Here is a 16334-nt window from a genome sequence, read left to right as displayed (position 1 = left end):
AAGCTATAGTAAACATTTGTGGTCAATCCCATTATCGTGACAACAATTTAACAGAGCAATTTTCTGAATACTTGGAGATTTCATCCCTGCGTCAAGCTGTGCCATTCTTTCCGTGATAATAAAGTGCTTGAGGTTTTAAGGAGGAGTTTCTTGATGGACTGTGCCCTCTGGAATGTTTGTGTTATGGTTCCTTTAATTTTGTCTACATTCCTCCTCTTCCTCCCATGCCACAGGATGTGGAGAAAAGTTAATTTTTTTTAAAGAAGGATAAGAGGCTATAAAAAATAGATTTCTTACTGAGTGGGAGAGAACGAAGTCATGTTGCACCATACTGTCAACCCAAATATAACCATGCGACTATATGATGTGTAAAATGGGTGAGAAAAAAATCTCACTAGTGCATGTAGTAATGGTGTAGGTTATTGGGAAGAAGCATATGGAGAGAGGGTGAGCTCATCTAAAACACTGCTGCTCGTATCATAACTCACACCAAGTCCTGTTCACCCATCACCCCTGTGCTCGCTGACCTACATTAATTCCCGGTCTGGCAACACCTTGATTATAAAATTCTGATCCTTGTTTTCAAATCCCTCCATGGCTTTGCCCCTCCCTATCTCTGTAATCTCCTCCAGCCCTACAACCCCGCCAAGATCTCTGTGCTCCACCAAATCTGGGCCTCTTGCGCATCCCCGATTTTCATCGCTCCACCATTGGCGGCTGTGCCTTCAGCTGCCTAGGTCCTAAACTCTGGAATTCCCTCCCTAAACCTCTCCACCTCTCTACCTCTCTTTCCTCCTTTAAGACACTCCTTAAAACCCCCCTCTTTGACCACCTGTCCTAATATCTCCTTATGTGGCTCGGTGTCAAAATTTGTTTTATAACACTCCTGGGAAGTACCTTGGGATGTTTTACTATGTTAAAGGTGCTATATAAATGCAAGTTGTTGTTGTTGAGAGAGGTTGGGAAGTGAAAAGAATTGGACTTAGCCCATGTCTCATTGTCGACAGTTACACTTGTTGTTGATATTCCATCCAATTAATTTTACCAGATGGAAGGTGATTGATTGTAGGTCCTGTGTTGACCACACAGAGAAACACCCTCATATAAAAATTCTCTTAAACGGCATAATGTTTCTTTGAAGTACAATGCAGCTATCAATAATGATCCAGTAGTATGTGCACTAAAAGTAACTTGTTTCAATCTGGACCTTTAATGTACTTTTGTGTAACTTGTGTAATGCCGTATATACACTTATTGTTAGTTATATTTCTGCAATATTAAGCTTCAAATAAACATGAAGAAAAAAAGGAACTAGGCTATTCGAGTGTTTGGGGGAAGGAGGAGGGCCAATGTTGGCAGTTACAGCAAGCCGGTTCTATGCTTTGACCTTCTGGGGTGCTCACTTGCAGATGGCTATTGAGTTGCCAATCGCTTCATGTTGAACTGCATGGGGGAGAAATTAGTGTCAGTATTAGCTCGAAACGAGCTGACAGCAAATCGTCAGACTGTTTTACACTATGCTCGATTCTTCTTTTCTATTAATTTCAATAGACTAACTATTCCCTGTTGGATGGAGATAATTTGACATTTCATTACAGGAGTTATTTCCTCTCTTGATGGTGCTAATCCCAGGCTTCTGTTAAGATAGATAAAGTTTTAAATTCCATACAATATGTCAAACCAAAATGATCAATTCAGTTATACAGATCCTTTTTCAAGAACTGAGAGGATGTACTTATCAGTAAAGGCTGAACAGGCTGGGGCCCTTTACTCTAGAAAAGAGAAGGCTGAGAGGTGACCTGATCGAGGTCTTTAAGATTAAGGAATGCAGTGGTTATAGGGGATTCAATAGTCAGGGGGACAGACAGGCGTTTCTGCAACCGCTAAAGTGAGTCCCACATGGTGTGTTTCTTTCCTGGTGCCAGGGTAAAACACATCACTGAGAACATTTTGAGGGGGGAAGGGGAACAGTCAGACATTATGGTCATAGAAACATAGAAACATAGAAGATAGGAGCAGGAGTAGGCCATTTGGCCCCTCGAGCCTGCTCCGCCACTCAATGAGATCATGGCTGATCATCCAAATTAAGTACCCTGTCCCTGCCTTCTCCCCATATCCCTTGATCCCTTTAGCCTTAAGAAATATATCCAACTTCTTCTTGAATATATTTAATGAACTGGCCTCCACCGCCCTCTGTGGCAGAGAATTCCACAGGTTCACCACTCTCTGGGTGAAGAAATTCCTCCTCATTTCAGGCCTAAATGGCTTACCCCTTATCCTTAGACTATGACCCCTGGTTCTGGACTCCCCGGCCATCGGAAACATCCTTCCTGCATCTAGTCTGTCCAGGCCTGACAGAATTTGATAGGTTTCGATGAGATCCCCTCTCAATCTTCTAAACTCCAGTGAGTATAAGCCCAATCGACACAATCTCTCCTCATACGTCATTCCTGCCATCCCAGGTATCAGCCTGGTGAATCTTCGCTGCACTCCCTCCATGGCAAGAACGTCCTTCCTCAGGTAAGGCAACCAAAACTGCACACAATACTCAAGGTGCGGTCTCACCAAGGCCCTGTACAACTGCAGCAACACATCCTTGTTCCTGTACTCGAACCCTCTTGCTACGAAGGCCAACATACCATTTGCCTTCTTAACCGCCTGCTGCACCTACATGCTTACCTTCAGCGACTGGTGCACAAGGACACCCAGGTCTCTTTGCACTTCCCCTTCTCCCAATCTATTGCCATTCAAATAATAGTCTGCCTTCCTGGTTTTGCCACCAAAGTGGATAACCTCACATTTATCCACATTATAGTGCATTTGCCATGTTTCTGCCCAGACACCCAACCTGTCCAAATCATACTGGAGTTTCATGACATCCTCCTCACAGCATACCCTCCCACCCAGCTTTGTGTCGTCTGCAAATTTGGAGATATTACATCCAATTCCCTCGTCCAGATCATTAATATATATTGTGAACAGCTGGGGTCGTAGGACCGATCCTTGCGGTACCCCACTAGTCACTGCCTGCCACTCGGAAAACGACCTGTTTATTCCAACTCTTTGCTTTCTGTCCGCCAACCAGTTCTCTATCCAAGTCAATACCTTGCCCCCAATCCCATGTGCCTTAATTTTGCATGCTAATCTCTTATGCGGGACCTTATCGAAAGCCTTCTGAAAGTCCAAATACACCACATCCACTGGTTCTCCCTTATCTATTTTACCAGTTACATCCTCAAAAAATTCCAGTAGAGTCGTCAAGCATGATTTATCTTTTGTAAATCCATGTTGACTTTGTCCGATCCTGTCACTGCTTTCCAAGTGCTCTGCTATTACATTTTTAATAATGGACTCTAGCATTTTCCCCACTACCGATGTCAGGCTTACCGGTCTATAATTCCCCGCTTTTTCTCTACCACCTTTTTTGAATAGTGGGGTAACATTAGCTACCCTCCAATCCATGGGTACTGTTCCAGAGTCTATCGAGTTCTGGAAGATGACCAGCAATGCATCTACTATTTCTAGGGCCACTTCCTTAATTACCCTAGGATGTAGATTATCAGGCCCTGGGGATTTATCGGCCTTCAGTCCCATCAATTTTCCTAACACCATTTCCCTCCAAATACTGATTTCTTTCAGTTCCACCCTTTCTTCAGACCCTATGTTCCCCGGCATCTCTGGCAGGTTATTTGTGCCCTCCTTTGTGAAGACAGAACCAAAATATGTATTTAGTTGGTCTGCCATTTCTTTGTTCCCCATTGTAAATTTCCCTGATTCTGACTGCAAGGGACCTACACTTGACTTCACTAATCTTTTTCTCTTCACATATCTATAAAAGCTTTTACAGTCAGTTTTTATGTTCCCTGCAAGCTTACTCTCATATTCTATTTTCCCCTTCTTAATTAATCCCTTTGTCCTCCTTTGTTGAATCCTAAACTGCTCCCAATGCTCCGGATTATTGCTTTTTCTGGCCAATTTATATGTCCTCTCCTTGGATCTTATACTATCCCTAATTTCCCTCGTTAGCCACGGTTGAGTCACCTTTTTTGTTTTATTTTTATGCCAAACTGGGATGAACAAATTCTGTAGTTCATCCGTTCGGTCTTTGAATGTTTGCCATGGTCCATGTGGGAATCAATGACATAGGAAGGAAAAGGGTTGTGATCCTGCAGTCAAAGTTTCAGGAGTTAGGGAGGAAGTTAAAAAGCCGGACTTCAAAGGTAGTAATCTTTGGGTTACCCCCAGTGCCATGTGCTAATGAATAAAGGAATAGTAGGATAAAACAGGTTAATATGTGTTGGAGAAATGGTGCAGGAGGGACGGCTTCAGATTCCTGGCGTATTGTGACCAGTTCTGGGGCCGTTCAAGATGGATAGGTTGCGCCTCAACAGAGCTGGGACCAATGCCTTCACGGAGAGGTTAATTGGTGCTGTGGTGGAGGGTTGCCTGATGAAGCATTGGAGAGGAGATACAAAGTGCACAGATGACTTGGAGAGACAAATTGCATTAGAATAAAGAATAGTTCAGAAATAGGAGGGATCAGATGCGGGGCAAATGTAAGCAGTCTTAAATGGGTTTGGAGTGCAAGTGCGTAAATGCACTTAGCATGGTAAATAAGGTTGGTGAGCTGCAGGCACAAGTCACCACATGGGACTATGATATAATGGCAATAACAGATACCTGGCTCAAAGAAAGGGATGATTGGGAATTTAATATTCCTGGCTGCAAAGTATTCAGGAAAGAGAGGGAAGGGAAAAAAGGGGGGAATGGCAGTGATGATCAAAGAAACTATTATAGCACTAGAAAGGGATGATTTAGTTGAGGGTCAAAGACCAAATCTATTTGGTTAGATTCAAGGAACAATAGAGGAGCTATTACGCTACTGGGTGCATAATATAGGCCACCAAATAGTAGGAAGGAGATAGAGGAGCAGATTTGCAGGCAAATTACAGAAAGATGCAAGAACTATAGAGTAGGGATAAAGGGGGACTTCCATTATCCTAATATAAACTGGTATAGTAACAGTGTAAAGTGCAATGATGGCGAGAAAATCCTGAACCGTGCACAACAGAAATTTCTTGATCAGTGTGATTACAGCCCAACGTGGAAGGAAGCAGTGCTGGATCTAGTCCTGGGGAATGAAATGGGGCAAGTGGAGCATGTTTCAGTGGGGGAGCATTTGGGGAACAGTGATCATAATATCATTAGGTTTAGAATAATTATGAAAAAAGACAAGGAGCAATCAAGCATAAAAATATTTAACTGGAGGGCTACTTTCAATGTGTTAAAGAAAGATCTGGCTCAGGTGGATTGGAATCAAAAATTGGTAGGCAAAACAGTAATTGAACAATGGGAGGCCTTCAAAGAGGAGATGGTTTTGGTACAGAGTAGACACATACCCAAGAGGGAGAAAGGAAGGGCATCGAAAGCTAGAGCTCCCTGGATAGATTAAAATGAAACAGAAAAAGGAGGCTTATGACAAATGTGAGGTTCATAATACAGTAGAGAACCAAGCTAAATACAGACAGTACAGAGGAGATCTAAAAAAGGGAATAAGAGAGGCAAAGAGAGAGTATGAGAATAGATTAGTGGCTAACATAAAAGGGAACCCAAAAGTTTATTATTTAAACATATAAATAGTGAAAGGGTAGTCAAATGAAGGTTGGGGCCGATTAGGGACCGAAAAGGAGGAAGAGGGCATGGCTGAGGTACTAAATGAGTGCTTTGCATCTTTCTTCAATAGAGAAGAGGGTGCTGCCAATGGGGAGGCAGTAGCGATATTGGATTGGATAAAAATAGATAAAGAGGAAGTACTTAAAAGGTTGGTAGTAATCAAAGCTGAATGGTTTTCGCAGAACCCAAACTGAACATCAGTGAGCCGGTTATTGGTGCGTGAGCAGGCTATTGGTGAGTAAGTGCCACTTGATTGCTCTGTTGATGACTCCTTCCATCACTTTGCTGATGATTGAGAGTAGGCTGATGGGACAGTAATTAGCCGGGTTGGATTTCTCCTGCTTTATGTGGACCGGTCATACCGTGGCAATTTTCCACATTGTCAGGTAAATGCCAGTGTTGTAGCTATACTGGAACAGCTTGGCTAGAGGTGCAGCTAGTTCTGGAGGGCAAGTCTTCAGCACTACAGCCGGGACGTTGTTGGGACCTGTAGCCTTTTCTGCGTCCAGTACGCTAAGACATTTCTAGATAGCATATGGAGTAAAATGAACTGCCTGAAGACTGGCATCTGTGACAGGGGGACCACAGGAAAGAGGCCGAGAAAGATCATTCATTCGGCACTAGTGAACAGAGGAAAAATCTGCCGAGAGAATGCCTAGGCTGAAGGATAGGCAAAGCTCGGCAAATCAATCCTACAATGCAACTTTGTAGACAGTGCACACTAAAGGCCAGATTTTCAGTGTGCCGTGAGGCGGGCTTTCAGGCATGCGGGGGGCAAAAATCCCGAATTCGGGGGTCCCGACACCATCCCACCCAAAACCCGCCTCCACGTAAGTTTTAAGAGAGGTGGGTACCCGCCCCGCACCGGGACACCCCGAGGCGGGAAGGGATTAGTGCCAATTAACTGCCTGTTAAGAGGTAGTTAACAGGCAGTTTTTAGCCTAATCGCTATTTGGAGGGGTGTCGGGTGGGATTCCCGATGGCTCCAAACCACGCCAGGTTAGAGCAGGCGGGCCGTTGGGTTGAAGGACTTGGAGGGGCCATGATGTCAGTGTTCAGGTGAGTGATGGGTGCATGAGTGCAAAGGTAAGTGTGTTTGGTGTGTCTAAAGTGTGTAAAGAAGTTTTACTTACCTGTACTTACCTTAACAGCCTTTCTTCCTCTAGGCGTCGGGAGTCCATCACTCAGCCGGAACTGAAAGCTGAATGGCTGCGATCTGTCAAAAGTGACAGCCTGCAGCTTTGAGTGCCGGTGTGAGTTCTAATTGAGTCTGCGTAGAAGGACTCAGGTTAGAAGTCAGACTGTCAGTGTTTGACAGCTTCAAACAGCTGTGAAATATTGATATTTCATCTGTCAAAAACTCTTGACAGATGAAATTTCAGTTTGTGACATCACCTGATGCTGGGTGGCCCTTAATTGGCCTGCTGAGCCTGCTGGGCGGGCTCAACAAGGTCAATCAAGGGAAAATCGCGTCGATTGGCCAGACGTCGATGGAGGCGGGACTAAAACCCGAAAGTTGTAGTCCCGCCTCCTTCCCGACAGCTTAATGAAAATCCAGCCCCAACAGTAGAAAATCATAGCCGTGTGACTTCTGCAATTGACAGGAAATTATCAAAATTGTTTTGGCTGAATAAAAATTATGAAAGTGCAGACTGTTTGCTTCCTATCACACAGTTATCAACTGCTGGAACCCAAAAAGAAAATGAGTGAAGCACTAACAATAGTTCAGTTGTGAACATGCAATCAGGTAACAGGTAAACCGCTGAGGGAAACATGCTGATTAATGAAAGGACTCACACCAGCTGCAAAATACTTTAACAGCGAACAATCAATGTTTAATGTTCCAAACAGGCATTAATGCACTAATCATGGTTGCTCTGGAAAACACAGTAAGTGCGGACAACCTTCCTGAACTGGAGTTCGGAAGAGGATTTGGCTACAGACAGCAATTGGCGATTGGAATGCGCGATATTGGAGACACTTTACTCGAAGAGATTGTAAGTGACTCTGAAAGGCAACCGAGCATTAGTAGAAAGTTTTACTTCAAAAAACAATCCATTCATTTAGTCATTTGCTTTTTCCAAATTGACCTCATTTACAGCTTTGAAGGGTGATTAGGGAATTAGTTAACTGAAAGTATAACTAGTTACCGAGAAGTATAACTGATTAACCACACAGCTAAATGTATACTGTAAGTAGTTCAATGTCTGGTGGATCATGCTAAGTTAACATTTAACAATTAAGTGCTTATATCTGCGAGACTTTGTTTCCTCTTTAAAAATAACAGCATTAATATATTGTTGTTTATATCTTCTAAGACATGGTATGTTTTTAAAAAAATACTGTAAAAATGTTTCATTTGTTGAATTATTTTAATTAAGTGTTCTGAATTGTTTGAGATGATTTTTCTTCCTATCCCTTTTACCTAATTGTTATGTGTTGTCCAACTAGTTAGGCTGCATATTGAGTTTAGTGTTTGCGATAATTGCTATATGATTGCACAAAATTGCAAGGTAATTACGGATGAGGATGTCCATTCGGCCCATCTTCATTTTTAATCCTGAACAACCCTACACCCCCTGCAATTACTGCATCTAATATTTGTCTTAAATGATGGCAGGGTTTTTCCCTTCTTCACTCTATTGGGAAGCCCATGTCATAAGATGATCTCTCTCTGCATGAAGAAGAGCCTCCTGGCATCAGTCTCCAGCCCTACAACCCTCTGAGAACTCTGCACTCCTCCAACTATCGACTCTGGTCCATTCCCCACTCCCTTCACCTCACCATTGGCAGCCATGCCTTCAGTTGTCTGGGCCCTAAGCTCTGCAACTCCCTCCCTAAACCTCTCCACCTCTCCATCTCTCACCCCTCCCTTAAGACCCTTCTTAAAACCTATCTCTTGACTAAGTATTTGGCCAGCTGTGCTAATGTCTCTTTCTTTGTCTTGGTGTCAATTTTTTGCCTGATTAGGCTCCTGTGAAGCACCTTGGGGCGTTTTATTACGTTAAAGGTGCTATATAAATCCAAGCTGCTGTTGTAAAGTTACCTCTTACCTGTATGAGCCAGCATCCCTTTGACCTATTCCAACTGCTACTTTAAAGTACCATTCCAGATTTAGCTTTTCCATACCTGTATAAGATCTCCTCACGGGGGCCTCGGGGCTGAAATTCGACTCGAGCCGGGATGCCAGTTATACGCCCCGCCCGCACGATATTCAATTCCATTGAAGTCAGTGAAACTGAATTTTGGACTGGACATATAACGGGCAGAAAATGCAATACCACCTGTTTTGCGTCCCCATCCAAGTCGAATTTCACCTCCCCTCTCCTTTCAAGGCTGACCAGCCCAAATCTCTCTAGCTTTCCCTCATTACTCAGAACCCTGACAGTGAGGATGAGCATTGAGGTTCATCTCTGCTCTGCCACCAATGCTTGACTATCTCCCCTTGTCTCTTGGGGACCAGAACTGGACATGGTATTGAAGGTCTAGTCTAAAGAGCACGCTATAGTTTGATCACAATTCCCTCACTGTTGCGCTGTATGAGGTTAATTGTTCCTCACCCACTACAGATACAAAAATAAAGACAGAGAAATATGTTAATCAAAAGATGCTGATAAATCATGGTTAAACTTTTTTTAAATCATATTTTGTTGCAGGACACAATTGCAGAAAGAGAATGCTGTAATTTATTTTGCAAGTGTGTAGGACAGCTAGGAAAATACGGACGTCAAGGAGAGCCAGGATTTAAAGTAAGGCAAAATATGGATATTACTAATAGGAATATGGTTTGATTGAATGGCTACGGTCGTGTTGTGGTTATTTTACTGGACTAGTAATTCAAAAAATGTGAATTCAAATCCCACCAGTTGAATTCAGTTTAAAAAAACTCTGGAAGTAAAAATCATTAAAGTGACCATGAAACTGTCAGATGTTATAAAAACCCAGCTAGTTCACTAATGTCCTTTGGGGAAGGAAAGCTGCCATCCTTACCCGGTCTGGCCTATATGTGACTCCAGTCCCACACCATTGTGGTTGATTTGTAGATGCCCTATGAAGTGGCCTAGCAAGTCATTCAGTTGTACAAGGACAACTAGGGATGGCAATAAATGGCAGCCACAACCCAAGAAGAAGGGTGGGAGAAAATTGGAGACAGTTTTTTCCAAGTTATTATTTTTCTTTCTCACCAATGTTCTCTCCTGCCCTCCCCTGAAGCTGTTGACCTTGTTGACCCCTTGCTGGTGTAGGGTTCCATGGGTCTTGACCATCTTCTGGCACCTCACCCAGGAGGCCATTGGTCATGTGTGAGCCTTGACAGTCGGGGCTGAGGAACCATTTTACCACAAGGAGCGTCAGAGCTAACCTCGATCGTGACTTCACCCATCATCCACGCAGATGGGCTTCCCACCTTGGTTGCTGGTTAGCGTTGGAAACCTGTCTGACCTTTGCCTTGCATAATGCAGGGTTTTGAGACCAATTATAGAACCCCTACTTACGGCCTAGCCGAGGTCCGCTAACTTAGCATAGGCCAAACCGGGCACAGTCACTCACTGGTAAATCCACTGAGCCACTAGATTAACAAGAAAAGCTTTCTTAAATATTTCAGAGGTAATAATGGAGGCCCCATCCCAGTATCAGCAATAGGAGGTACCCACTCGGAACCTCTGGTATTGACCCAGCCAAAGTTAATAGGGTCAGGGTAGAAGTCCCTTTATTTACATGACAATGGCCCATCGCATTATAGAGGCTGTAAACTTTGGCACAGTCTGTTGGAGCTGGAACTCCACCCCCCCCACCAACCCTGAGTAACAGCGGCAGACAATCAGATTCCCACCAGAGTTACAGCGGGTTCATCAGAACATTTCCACCAGAGTTACAGAGGGAGTCCATCAGAACATTCCCACCAGAGTTACAGAGGGAGTCCATCAGAACATTCCCACCAGAGTTACGGCGGGTTTATCAGAACATTTCCACCAGAGTTACAGAGGGAGTCCATCAGAACATTCCCACCAGAGTTACAGCGGGTTTATCAGAACATTTCCACCAGAGTTACAGTGGGAGTCCATCAGAACATTCCCACCAGAGTTACAGTGGGTTCATCAGAACATTTCCACCAGAGTTACAGAGGGAGTCCATCAGAACATTTCCACCAGAGTTACAGCGGGTTTATCAGAACATTTCCACCAGAGTTACAGAGGGAGTCCATCAGAACATTTCCACCAGAGTTACAGCGGGTTTATCAGAACATTTCCACCAGAGTTACAGAGGGAGTCCATCAGAACATTTCCACCAGAGTTACAGCGGGTTTATCAGAACATTTCCACCAGAGTTACAGAGGGAGTCCATCAGAACATTCCCACCAGAGTTACAGCGGGTTTATCAGAACATTTCCACCAGAGTTACAGAGGGAGTCCATCAGAACATTCCCACCAGAGTTACAGCGGGTTTATCAGAACATTTCCACCAGAGTTACAGTGGGTTCATCAGAACATTTCCACCAGAGTTACAGAGGGAGTCCATCAGAACATTCCCACCAGAGTTACAGTGGGTTCATCAGAACATTTCCACCAGAGTTACAGAGGGAGTCCATCAGAACATTTCTACCAGAGATACAGCGAGTCAATAGAATATTCCTGCCAAAGGTACAGTGGGAGTCCATCAGATTTCCAGCAGAGTTACAGTAGGAGACCGTCAGAACATTCCCACTGATACTACAGCTCAATTTGTTTTGAATTTTAAAAAAATGATGAATGTAAATGCATAAAAATTGCAATTGTAGAAAATCACTGCAAATACTTTTATTTCCTAATAGATGCTCAAAGTATTAGAATAATATTTTTTAAAATGCAGATTGTGTCCTTCCCGCTGGCCCTGCCGCCTCTGATGTCAGCAGCCGCGCTTAAGGCAACCTGAGCCTCCAACCCAAGAAGGTCGCCATGGAAACTACCAGCAGCGACTGGGATCCACTGACTCTGGGTCCTTCCTAGCTGAATTTCCAGCCTATCCATCACACTCCTGGTTGTGTGCCACTAGGGGGAACAGAAATGTGGCTCCTGAGTGTTTAAGGCAATTCGACTATGGAAGGTTTTGCTGGATAGAGAGGTGGTAGGGGCACCCTAGCTATCTTTCTTTACTTTGTTAACCCGGGGGGTGCTGAAGCCAATTGTAGGGCTCCTTCTATCAGCTTAGCAGGAGCTCAGCTAACACTCTTCAGACCAGGGATTGAAACTAGGTCCTACCTGGCCTCTGGGGCTCACGATCATGCCAGCCAGTTCACATACCAACTGTAACATTAATGGAGCTAAAGATGAAAACTTCCTCACCTAATTTATGCTCGGTGATGACTACTTATACCATTGATGTTATTTCAGGGGAGTGAAGGCTCAAAGGGAACCCTAGGCTACACAGGAGCAGATGGAAGCATGGTAAGATGATGAGCTGAAAACGTTTGTTGAAAAGAACGATGTTTAGGACAGAAACTAGAAAGAACTAAAAACTTGTTTAAGCAAAAATGGAAACATTGTTGATGGAAAATATTGGGATCTGGACAAAATAAGTGCATGGGCTCAGAAATGACACCGATCACCACCATTCCGAACCGACTTGAGGTTGCCGACAATTTGGTACAAATCGGGAAGTCCTACACGAGAAGGAGACATGTGGGGGGGGGGGCGTGGGGGGGAAAGGTGTGGGGTGGGGTGGGGTGATGGGGGAAGAGAACCTCACACTGGAGCAGTAGAGGGTGCATTTCAGATTCTTGAGTATAAAAGATTAAGGGGTGATCTAGGTGAAGTGTTTAAAATGATTAAAGGATTCGATAGGGTATATTCTGTGGTGGGGAGTCCAGAAACAAGGGGCATAACCTGAAAATTAGAGCTAGGCCATTCAGGGGTGGTATCAGGAAGCACTTCTTCACACAAAAGGTAGTGGAAATCCAAAACTCTCTCTCCCAAAAAGCTGTTGAGGCTAGGTCAATTGAAAATGTCAAAACTGAGATTGATAGATTTTTGTTAGGTACAGGTAGCAAGGGCTACGGAATCAAGGCGGGTAGATGGAGTTAAGATGTAGATCAGCCATGATCTAATCATATGGCGGAACAGGTTCGAGGGGCTGAATGGCCTACTTCTGTTGCTACGTTTCTAGGGGATGAGACACTTTTGGGGGTAATTTTTGTAGTGTATGTAACCGTTCTACCTTTAAGAGAACTATTTTAGTAACCGTTCCACCTTTAAGAGAACTATTTTAAGAGTTGCACTACTTTATCTTGGCTGCTGTATACTGTAATACCGGCGGTGACCACACCGGTATATAAGTGCTGTGTAATGATTTTTTGGGCAGTTCCGCCCTGACCTTCAACCAGTAAAGACCTGTTAAATTTTACTCTTGTGGTCTGTGTAGTAATTCTCAATATAACACACAGACTTAACAGTGGCGACGATTACGATCTTACCCTGCGGCAGAGATACATCCAAGGCAGTTTAACGGGCGTCGAGAAGAGGCATCCGCCCTCATCATTCTGCTGAGAAAAGACTCGGGTCTGCAGAGCAACGGAAGAATTCTAACACGAAGCCTTCCATCAGCAACAGGCAGTGATCATCCCTTCTATCATGGTGGTGGGTAAGCCGATCAGCGACGAGCAGCAAGTCGGCCACGTTGACTGTGAGTAGGGGAGAAAATAAAAAAAAACGGAGGATATAAGGGCGGAGAACTCGACCACAGCCGGGGAAAAGAGCCGGACAGAAGTCGGGGCCAGAGGCGCTGAGACTGGGGCAGCGTAAGGCACGGAAGCCACGGTGAATGCAAACGCAGCCGGTGTGAGAGACCGCAGCGAATGCAAACGCAGCCGGTGTGAGAGACCGGGCTGCAAGCAGGCTGGGAGACGCAACAGCGTCGAGAGCAAGCTCGACCGCGACCGGTGAAAAAGGCCGGGCAGCTACCGAGGCCGCGAGGCGCAGCGACCGAGAACCGCTTGCGCGGGAGAAAATAAAAAACAAAAACAAAAAAAAAAACCGCGGAGAACTCAGCCGCAGCCGGGGGGAAAGGACCGGACTGCAAGAGGGGCTGGGAGCCACGAATTAAAAAACCGCTGGGGAGGGCGAACGCAGCAATACGGCCAGCGGGAGAGACAGAGCCCGAGCGAGCGGGAGAGACAGAGCCCGAGCGAGCGAGCGAGACCGAGCGAGCGAGAGAGAGAACGAGACCGAGTGAGCGAGGGAGAACGAGACCGAGCGAGCGAGCGAGACCGAGCGAGCGGGAGAGAGAAGAGACCGAGCGAGCGAGGGAGACCGAGCGAGGGAGAACGAGACCGAGCGAGCGAGGGAGAACGAGACCGAGCGAGCGAGGGAGACCGTGCGAGCGAGGGAGACCGAGCGAGCGAGGGAGACCGAGACCGAGCGAGCGGGAGTGACAAGAGACAGCCAGCGGGGGTGAAAGGCAAGAGCGGGAAACCGTCATTTTAAAAAGGCGGGGACGAAGACAAGTGCGGGAAACCGCCATTTTAAAAAAGGCGGGGAAGAAGACAAGTGCGGGAAACCGCCATTTTGTAAAAGAAAAAAAAAAAAAATTCTTTTGTTGCTCAAGAAGATCGCGAGGATGCCTAAGCGTGGTAACATCAACGATTTCGATCCCGATGTTGAAGATTGGGCCACGTATGTAGAACGCATAGAGATATATTGTAAGGCAAATAAAATATCAAATGAAGATAAAGCATTAACCTTACTAAACTCAATGGGTGCGAAGACATACGGGCTATTGAAGCATCTTCTATCACCAGCTAAACCGGCGGATCAGACTTTCGCTAATATTGTTGCTGTCCTGAAGGATCATTTGAACCCTACACCGCTGATGTTAGCGGAACGGTTTAAATTTTATGCGAGAACGCAACTGAAAGAGGAAAGCAACGCGGAGTACTTAATTGAACTGCATAAGCTAGCGAAATACTGTCAGTTTGGAGAAAGTCTGACAGAGGCACTGAGAGACAAATTCGTGTGCGGATTGTCGAAAGAAGGAACACAAAAGCGGCTGCTTGAAGAGAATGATCTTACACTGGATAGGGCTGTCTCTATTGCAGCATCGCACGAAGCCGCAGCGAGAGGCACTGCGGAAATGCAGCTGAAGGCAGCGGTACTCAGCGTAGATCAAATGGCTTCGGGTACAACGAAATGTTATCGCTGTGGGCAGACAACACACGATCAGAACCAATGCTGGTTTAAAAACCAGGAATGTAGAAAATGTGGCAAGCTTGGCCACATAGCTAAAGTATGCCGGTCAGGAAAGAAGACCAGCAACAAAAAGTCACTGCAGGAAAAGTGCAGAAAGGTACATAAGATGGCTGAGAAGAGTTCGGATGAACAGAATTCGGATTCAGACTCCAACAGCCAGGAACTGGGTAGTCTGAGAATTCACAATGTGAGTAAGGAAGCTGACCGACAAACTATCTGGGCCACACTGCAAATAGCAGGAGTCCACGTGAAGATGGAATTGGACACCGGATCGGCGTTGACGGTCATGAATAAGCAAGATTACAAAAAGTTATTCACACATATTCCCCTACGGGATACGGAGATAGTATTGCAGACATACACGGGGCAAAGAGTATACCCCATCGGAAAGATAAAAGTCAAGGTGAGACACAAGGGCAAAGAACACCAAGGAATGGACTTATACGTACTACCTGAGGGAGGTCCACCACTTCTGGGACGGGAGTGGATCAGGAAAATAAATATGGACTGGCACCCCCTAAAAGCAATGACGGTAGATTCCGGAAAAAGAAAAGATGTCAAACCTGAACGATTGTCCAGAATATTGGATGAGGGCATATGCAGCAGTGACAGTGACAAAGCAGAGAGTGAGAACTCGGTGAAGACAATCAGCTCAGACTCTGGAACTGATGATGGTAGGACCAGCCCATGTGCAAAAGACAAGTCTAAAATGGACTTGCAGACTAATGATGGAAAAACGAAGGAGTGCATAAATGACAAAGTATCAGAACAGAATTCCACTGAACAACAACAACATAGTACCTTAAAAGGTGCTCACAGCACACATGACATGTCCCTATTATCTGCTGAGAAGCAGCTTGAAATGCGATTGAAGGATCTGCTGCTGGACATTGAAGATCGAACCTGGCAAACAGCGCTGGAAACTGGACAGTATGAATTATTGAGTGAAGCACGTCCTACACAAAATGGTATTCAATTACTGGAAAATGATGTGAAGGAAAACGGAACTGTTAAAATTGAAGTGGAGGAGGCCAAGGAACTTGATGGCATGAACAATAGATATAACTCTAAAGACAGGCCTTTGGAACCCAAGACTGAAACGAGAAGTTCTGTGTCTACCAGTGCTAGTACTCCACAACATGTAAACTCTGTGGTGCGTTACCTGGCTGTTGCTTTGCTTCAGTTGGAACAGGGAATTGAACGCAAGTTCCTGAAGCCCCCTTTGGATAAAGCTCCAGTGGAGAGCAAGCCTACTCGAAGTTTGACAGAGAATTCTGCGTCTGTCCAGTCTACAGACATGCACATTTCTGAGGAACACCGGGCTTGAACTCAACTCAATTTCAAACTACAACAGCAATTAGAACAAATGATTTGCTGTTTTGAGCAAGAGATGAATGCAAAGAAAAAGTTCTTTGACACAGAGTGGGAGAATCTGGAAAGACA

General features: G+C 45.0%; 1 protein-coding gene across 1 annotated transcript in view; it reads left to right on the top strand.

Moving 5' to 3' along the window:
• The window catches only part of LOC147117770 (collagen alpha-6(VI) chain-like), a 207914-nt gene that overhangs the window by 101315 nt on the left and 90265 nt on the right, over positions 1 to 16334 (top strand). The window contains exons 14-16 of the mRNA XM_085989030.1: positions 7525 to 7670; positions 9330 to 9422; positions 12042 to 12095. Of these exons, the coding sequence (XP_085845156.1) occupies positions 7525 to 7670; positions 9330 to 9422; positions 12042 to 12095 (293 nt within the window). The remainder of the gene's footprint in view (positions 1 to 7524; positions 7671 to 9329; positions 9423 to 12041; positions 12096 to 16334) is intronic.

Source organism: Somniosus microcephalus, chromosome 5 (genome assembly GCF_052327205.1).
Source record: "Somniosus microcephalus isolate GS21.2 chromosome 5, FLI_Smic_1.0, whole genome shotgun sequence".
Lineage (NCBI taxonomy): Eukaryota > Metazoa > Chordata > Chondrichthyes > Squaliformes > Somniosidae > Somniosus > Somniosus microcephalus.
The sequence above is the reverse complement of the archived record's forward strand: the minus strand, read 5'-3'. Positions and strand labels throughout refer to the sequence as shown.